The following is an 8,780-nucleotide window of genomic DNA, read 5'->3' as shown; positions in this document are numbered from 1 at the left end:
TGATATGGGCATACAAAAACTGCCACGGCGTCTACAAAAATGCATCGACAGAAATGGTGATTATGTCGAAAAATAGCTAAATGTTCAAGCTGTAAACTGATGTAAACTATTGTAGAAATAAACAGGTCCAGGTACTTATAAAAAATAGGAGACCTTACTTTTGGGATTACCCTAGTAATACAACAGAATAAGGAATAAACATGTTGCAAACAGACTGCAGGTTGAGAAGTTCCAAAAATACACAGTAGTCCTTCGCAAGTACATGCTTCGCATGGGCGGATTGTAGTACTCGCTACCGAACATCGAACTGCATGAGAGTTATTTATGTGCGGGAAGCAGACGGGACAGGCTGGCCTCACAGACGGCAGTGCGGAGGCGCGGAAGCGGCGGGTGGCAGTGAATCAGCGGCGACTGAGCACCACGTCACTGCCCGTGGGCGCTGCTCGTCTGCGGCCCAGGAAAACACTCCGCTAGGAGGCCGGCCTGCAGTCAAAACAAACAGCTCGCACTGTGCCGTGGACCGCTGCAGCACATTACATTCGTGAACTCTGCAACACCGAGAAAACCACCGGTCACCGAAACCAGCTCAATGAAACAAGTTATGTGCATAACTGTAAACGATCTCTGAACTGGAGAATTCTGTAATCTGTGAAATCCACACGTGCTGCTATCAGTGCCTCTAAAATGGTGGTATTGGTATGTTTGTCAGCAATCTCCCTTCGTGTGGTCTGTATGCGTGTGCACTTCTACAACTAAATCTACATATTTACATCATAAGCCTAAGGCGCTGCAGTCATGGACTGTGCGGCTCGTCCTAGCGGAGGTTCGAGTCCTCCCTCGGGCATGGGTGTGTGTGTGTGTTTGTCATTAGGATAATTAAGGTTAAGTAGTGTGTAAGCTTAGGGACTGGTGACTTTAGCAGTTAAGTCCCATAAGATTTCACACACACACACACACACACACACACACACACACACACACACATCACAAGCCACCTTATGGTGGATGGCGAAGGGTCCTGCTGTCATCATTACTATTTTCCCCTTAGCCTTTTCATTTCCGAAAGATGCGCGTAGTAGAACGACTGAAAACGTCCGACGAAGAAACACAGTAGATAAACCCCGCAGCTATAATTTCTCATTGATTGAACATAAATGCACATGATAGCCTAGACAATAAGTTGCGCTGCTGTATTTCACCACGGACGGCACCTGTGCAATGTCCTCATTATGTTGTAAGAGTCAGTCGTGGTCAGAAGAGTGTTCTGTACAGTTTTGGCCGCATTATGTCGTAGCTAAGACCATTGGAGAGCATTGGAACGTGGGCAAATTGTTAGTGTTCGGACGGTGGGTGCTGCAGTAACCAAGGGCGTCGAAGGGTTCAAATGGCTCTGAGCACTATGGGACTTAACTTCTGAGGTCATCAGTCCCCTAGAACTTAGAACAATTTAAACCTAACTAACCTAACGACATCACACACATCCATGCCCGAGGCAGGATTCGAACCTGCGACCGTAGCGGTAGCGCGGTTCCAGACTGTAGCGCCAAGAACCGCTCGACCACCCCGGCCAGCGCGTCGAAGGGTTTAGTGTTTCGAGAGGCACTGCATCGAAGATTTATACTGCACACATGAACAGCAAACAACATCGTCCACTTAGTCACGGCCCAGACGAAAGTGTTCAGTTTGTTGACCATCTCCGTAACGCTCTCCCGGTTACTAAACGCGTGATGTAACGAGCCACTATTGGTTGAATCTTCTTCATCTCTACCATTAATCAAACGTGATTAGGTCCCAGAATGACAAGCATTATTTAAGAAAGTCTCGACCGAGTATTTTGAAAGCTATTTCTTTTGTGCATGAATTATATTTTCTGAAGGTTCTTCTAATAATTTTAGGCCTGAAACCTACATTTTTAGCAACTATTTTTATGTGGTCATCCCACTTTTTGTCATTCCGAACGATTCTCCTGTGTATTTTATGGTTGTTAGTTTCTAGTAGTTTATCGCCAATAGTATGATTGAAAAGTTCTGGACGTCTTCGCATATTTATGCGGAATATTTTAGGTGTATTTACTTTTAGTATTAACCAGCAGTCCCAGCACCAAGCGTGGATCCCCGGTAGATCTTCCAGCATTTCGCTACAGTCTTCTGCCGTTGTCACCTTCCCACAGACAACACAACCGTTCTTGAACAGCCCCGCGGAACCTCTGACAATGTACGCTAGATCGTTTATGTAATAATATCGAGAACAGTAACAGACCTCTAATACTATCTTGGCTGCTTCCAAAATTACTTTTACACCTTTCGATTTCACCCTGCTAAGGGCGACTTGTTGACTTACGTGGATCAGGACGTCTTGAATACAGTCACAGATCTAGTCTGATACTCAGAAAATTCGTACGAGGGGCATTCAATAAATAATGCCACTCTTTTTATCTCGGATATTCGAGGTTGAAAAACTGCAGAATTCGTTGTGGCGCTTCAGCCTCTGTAGTTTCATGAATTTCCGATAGGTGGCGGCGCTATACGTAGCCTTCAAAATGGCATCTGTAACGGGGCTGGGTTGCAAGCAGATAGCTTTCACTGAGTTTCTTTGTGCGCAGCATCGCAGAAATTCACAGGCGCTCGCAGAATGTCTACGGATACCTGGCAGTGAACAAAAGCATGGCGAGTCGTTGGGCGAGGCGTCTGTCATCATCGCAACAAGGTGGCGCAACGCTCTCCGATATCCGGCCTGCCGGTCGGCCCCACACAGCTGTGACTCCTGCAATGTTTGAATGTGCGGAAACTCTCAATCGAGTTGATCAGCGGATCACAATTAAACACCTCGCTGCTCAACTGGACATCTCTGTTGGTAGTGCTGACACACTCGTTCACCAGTTGGGGTACTCGAAGGTGTCTGATCACTGGATTCCTCGTCGCCTAACAGAAGACCACAGAGAGCAACCTTCCGATTCCCATCTGTTTGGCCCAATGAATGTTGCACTCCGCGGGAAGCAATACGTGGATGATGGGGTTATTGATGCAGCAACACGTTGGCTTCGATGTCGACCAGTAGAGTGGTACCACGCGGGCATACGGGCCCTCCCAGTAAGCGGTGTAAAGCCGTTGCCTTGAACGAAGAGTAACGTAAGTTGAACAACAGAAGATTGTAGCCCAAAGAGTAGCGAATAGTATGGTGCATTGGTATCCTGAATAAAACCAGCCTGATTTCGAAAACAAGTGTTGCATTACTTACTGAACGTCTCTAGTATTTTGTTCTCCTAGTCTTCTAGGTTACTGGTAATATCCCATTCCCACTCCTACACCAAAACCGAGGGACCTCCAGGACGGTAGACCTGTTCAGGGAAGCGGTGAGACGAGGAAGTGTCTGAGTAGCGACGGACACAGTATAACACGAGCGTACGAATATAACACAGTGACGTAAGGTGGGGGCGTAAATTTTACAGTCAGGCTGTGCTCCTGTGCTGACGCCAGCTGCTGGCATCGCACGTGCCGCCTGCCGCGGCAGATGCCGTCGGCCGAGACAGCCGCTCCGTGGCGGGCGGCACATATTTCTGCAGCACGCTGTTTGTCCAGCGAACCACGGCCATAAACACATGAAGGCTGTCTCGGGAAGAGCGCGCAATATTCTGGGAGCTTATGCGCAGCGCTTGCAAATTATTTGAGGATTTGATAAGACTATATTTTCAACAACGTTGACCGTACTTACGAGGTATGTGAGACTGAGACTGATTTTTTTTATTTATCAAAGTTTTTATTTTTTTCAAACAACATCATTTCCCCCTTCGAAGCAGTTCCCTTCGGCCGCTACAGAGCCTACTACGGCGGAGTTCAAAATGGTTCAAATGGCTCTGAGCACTATGGGACTTAACTTCTGAGGTCATCAGTCCCCTAGAAAGTAGAACTACTTAAACCTAACTAACCTAAGGACATCACACGCATCCATGTCCGAGGCAGGATTCGAACCCGCAATCGTAGCGGTCGCTTGGTTCCAGACTGTAGCGCCTAGAACCGCTCGGTCACTCCGGCCGGCCCGGCGGAGTTGTTCCCAGTCTTGGCAGCAGCGCTGAAAGGCTTCACTTGGTAAGGCCTGTAACATATCAGTCAGATTCTTTTGAATGTTCTCCAGAGCCCAAAATGACGTCCTTTTAAGATATTTTTCAGTTTAGTGAAAAGAAAAAACTAGCATGGACTCAGATATGGTGAAATTAAAACAGCAAGAATGCCTTCTGAGGTCAAAAATTCCTTGATGGAAATGACCATCTGACATGACCGTCGTCACGATGTCAGCAATGTCCGGTCTCATTCGATTCACCCGTTTCCTCAGCCTTTCAAGGGCATCTTTGTAAAACACTTGGTTGACAGTTTGTCCTGGAGAGAACAATCCCATAAGAGCACGCATATGTTCGACGTTTTCGCCGGTTTTTGCAGCTGAAGGTATTCCCGAGCGAGGTTCATTTTCAAGGCGTTCTCGGCCTTCCAAAAGTGAATTGTGCCAGCGAAAAGCTTGTGCTCTTCATAAAGAATGTTCCTCATAGGCCTGTTTCAGATTTTCAAAGGTCACAGTGACGGATTCCCCAAGTTTAATACAAAACTTGATGATATAATGTTTTCTAAATTCGTCTATTCCATTTTTGCAATACACAAAAAAAACACAACTTCACTGATGGCGCTCTCAGAAATCACGTCATGGCAGTACGGAGCTAAAACTCGGACTGAGCATCTGGAAGGGATGGACACACCGGTCTATTACAAGTGGAACAACACAGCGTTACCAGATCGCTTGCAATGTTCTCTGCCTCATTACTTTGCTCACACAGATCGTATATGATTTTATTTTCGTCTCGCACATGGAGTTTAGAGGATTTCAAAACAATACTAGACGAACTATATGAGAACTGTAAGTGTAATATGACACAGATCAATAGGTAGCTCCATTCTCGCCGAGTTCTTTCGAGCATGTCTGGTGTCGACATTCTTGATAAATACTGGCAAGTAGTGGGACGTGTATTTCATCCTTAACGGAACGACGGTGTGAAATAGAGCGAACAGAGTGGGTGTGTGTATTCCTATGTGGTTAAAACATTCAAAATTTGAGAGATTATCGAGATCCGCGAGGAAAACATTGTGCCATGAGGACAGTGTGCAAACTCAACTGTGGTGGGATAATGCAAAAACATGTAATACAACTCCATGCCAGCACGAGACCGTTATTGCATCTGCATAGGTCTCTGTGGCTGGAAGTCTTCGATGCGGTGGTTCTGACTTCACGTTTGGCACACTGTTCCGAGTCGCAGCGAAGCAGGATGTCAAGGTGAACGTATTATGATGATATTGTGCGTGCCCGGATCATTGGCACATTTAAGAGTAACCACCGTCAGGGACGGCAGTTAAATGCCATTGAAGCCTCAGTTCATGGATGTGGAGAACATTGCAGGGCGGAGGAAGGAGTCAACAATAGGGTCGAATACATGCTACAACCCTTTTTGCCTTAAGCGCCTCTGACGTCCGACCCCTATTGAAGACTGTGCCGTAGTGTTTGTTTCACACATCTGCGTCAGGTTTTGGATCGTCCACTTCGGAAGGCTGCACTGCATGCTCGATGACCCACCACATTCATTCCTCCTATAAGAAGGCATAGCGTGGATCGACAAATGTGGTTTTGCCGATCTAAGGCAAAGGTGAGAAAAGCTGGGTCACGTTGCCCTGATTCGACACCGCCCTGGGGCCAAGACACAGCTCTGACAATATAATATAGTGTGTGCTACATGAAACTTGCGCGGGAAGTGTTTGATGCACCTTCAGATAGGCAACCTAGCTTATTTCTCCCCTACAGCTGAGTCAGCGTTAAGTCGATCCCTGACTACTGCAGTGGGCTGGGCGCGGCAGGTTCACGTTTCTATGGCAACCCCTCAGTGTTGTCAGAGTTCTAGGGACGGCTACTGTTACCGCCTGCAGGCTTCGTAACTGAGCGTTGCGAGCTGTGAAGGGTCTTCTTAGACCTTCTCGATTGTAGGTGCATATTATATAAGTTGGGCTGCCTATCTGAAGGCGCATGAAATATTTTCAGCTCCAGCTTTATGTGGTACACGCTGCATAAAGGAGTTGAAACAGCGGCTACTATCATATGACGAGCAATTACACAATCACCAGTGTTTCGTAGGTGACTGTGCAGCTGCGGCTTACAGTGATAGCCCTACGCCTTCTCCGATTAGCATATGGACCTGGGGTCCATCTGAGGGGATAATGTCCGATGGCATACGGCTGACCTTCTGAACAAGTACCTGCAAGTTGAGGACATTGCACGTCTGTAGTCGCTAGCTCTCTTCACAGACTTAGGGCATGAGAACCACGGGAATATAGCCCTAACTGCGCTGCCGTGGAACACTGCTAACACAATCGACGGAGGGCGTTCGTGCAGACATTGTGAAGCCGATATTTCCATACTAGAATACCTACGTCTACATACATACACCGCGAGCCATCAAACGATACAGTGCGGAGTGTACCTTGTACAACGACTAGTTATTCCCTTTCTTGTTCTACTCACAAATGGCGCGAAGGAAAAACGATTGTCTATACGCTTCTGTAAGAGCCGCAATTTCTCTTGTCTTCACGGTCCTTATGCGGGATGCACATTGGTGGCAGCAGAATCGTACTACAGCCAGCTTCAAATGCCTATCCTCTAAACTTTCTCAATAGTGTTACGCCGAAGAACGCCTCCTTCCCCTCTAGTGATTCACATTTGAGGTCACGGAGCGTTTCCGTAACACTCGCGTGTTGATCGAATCGACCGGTAACAAATCTAGCAGTGCGCCTCTCAATTGCTTCGACGTCTTCCTTTAATCCGATCCAGTGGTGATCTCAAACTCCTGGGCAGTAGTCGAGAATGAGCCACACACGTGTTCCATACCCAGTCTACTTTATAATTGAACCAAACTTTCCTAGAATTCTACCAAGAAAACTAAGTCGATCATTCGCCTTCCCTACAACCGACCTTATGAGCTCATTTTGTTTTATGTCGCACTGCAACGCTACGCCTAGACATTCAATCGCCTATGTCAAGCAGCACACCGCTAATATTGTATCCGAACATTACAAGATTGTTTCTCTTGCTCATTTTAATTAAGTTAAATTTTTCCACATTTTGATGACGCTGTCATTCACAACACCAAATAGAAAATCTCTTCATCGAGCATCCTCCTATAGTGACCCAACGACGAAAACTTATCCGTACACTACAGCGTCGTTAGGAACAGTTGCAGATTGCTGTTCATCCTATCTATCAGATCGTTTATGTGTACAGAGGTCAAGAGCGGTCCTAAAACTGTTTCCTGCTGGGACTTTGTATTTTAATTACGTTATATCTTATACGTACTGCAGACACTTAGGAATGGAATTACGTAGTAGTGAACAATGTAAGAGCAAAGAGTGGTTTAAGCCTAACAATTACAGCCAGGGTGGCAAATTGATATTGTTCAAGAAATCCATGAAAGCGCTACCCGTTGTCCTACAGAGCCCGTAACGAAAGAAAAAGCAGTACCTCTAAATTTAAACAGTGAAAAGGTGGCTTCCTTTGACGAAACACAAAACTGTATTCACGGCTGAATGCTTCGGATAGGTCCTTAATAGAAGAAAACTGCACTAACATTGTCCACCTCAGATTTACGCTTATTCATTCAAGCAAAAAGTGGACAAACAGAGAAAGCTGCCACATTATTTTAGTGACATTAGTAACTCAGCGAGCGAGGAACCCGAAGTTTTGTGGAAAATCTTTTAATCGGGATTCCGGCTTGCGCCATCCTGCAGGAGTCGCAGACAAGCCTATGCAGCATGTCGCAAGCGCCGACGGGATGCCTGTTGGCTGCTGCGCTGAAGGGCCCCCCGCGGCAAAACGAGCCGTCCCTTAAGCCTCCGAGTCGAGGACGCCTCGCCCCATCAACCCCTGGCGATGGCCTTCAGTCTGCCGCGGCACCAAAGCACGCGGAAAACTCGAAACGCCCGTCCCTCGCTACGGATCATGTCAATAGCCGCGCCACAGTACGGGAAACACCGGCGGTACCGAAGGTGACGCAGCATTTCCTGGGCAGATCGCTTCGGCAAAAGTCGTTGGAAGCTAGAGATCATCATCCCATCGATATCGACGACTCCGCAGGCAAAGCATTCGTTAAGTTAACCAAGGGTGGAGAAAGAAACGACCCATCCCTGCATCGGCCTGAATCTGTTTAGGGAAAACACAGAAAAGACGTATGACATAGCCAGACGAAGATGGGATGTATTTGCCGGCCGGAGTGGCCGTGCGGTTCTAGGCGCTACAGTCTGGAACCGAGCGACCGCTACGGTCGCAGGTTCGAATCCTGCCTCGGGTATGGATGTGTGTGATGTCCTTAGGTTAGTTAGGTTTAATTAGTTCTAAGTTGTAGGCGACTGATGACCTCAGGAGTTAAGTCGCATAGTGCTCAGAGGCATTTGAACCATTTTTTTTTTTTTTGGGATGTGTTTCGCAGTGCGAATTGTAATGACACACTTCCCCCGGCTTTGAAATAACAAGATTCCGTTTAGTTACGTGATATTCATTATCTTTAGTTTCGTTGGTGTATTCTTTCTTTTATGCAATCGATTAGGGAGCTTATATCAGCCGAAAAATGGTTCAAACGACTCTAAGCACTATGGGACCTAACATCTGAGGTCATCAGTCCCCTAGACTTAGAACTACTTAAACCTAGCTAACCTAAGGACATCACACACATCCATTCCCGAGGCAGGATTCGAACCTGC

The 8,780-nt window shown here is 46.9% G+C and overlaps 1 protein-coding gene across 1 annotated transcript in view; it reads right to left on the bottom strand.

The window, feature by feature from the left end:
• Positions 1–355: 355 nt before the first annotated feature.
• The window catches only part of LOC124613548 (E3 ubiquitin-protein ligase MYCBP2-like), a 798,425-nt gene continuing 790,000 nt past the window's right edge, over positions 356–8,780 (bottom strand). The window contains exon 36 of the mRNA XM_047142259.1: positions 356–548. Coding sequence (XP_046998215.1) covers positions 356–548 — 193 coding nt within the window. The remainder of the gene's footprint in view (positions 549–8,780) is intronic.

This window comes from Schistocerca americana, chromosome 4 (genome assembly GCF_021461395.2).
Source record: "Schistocerca americana isolate TAMUIC-IGC-003095 chromosome 4, iqSchAmer2.1, whole genome shotgun sequence".
NCBI classification, from domain to species: Eukaryota; Metazoa; Arthropoda; class Insecta; order Orthoptera; family Acrididae; genus Schistocerca; species Schistocerca americana.
Note: the sequence above shows the minus strand (reverse complement) of the source record. Positions and strands in the feature narration are given on the sequence as shown.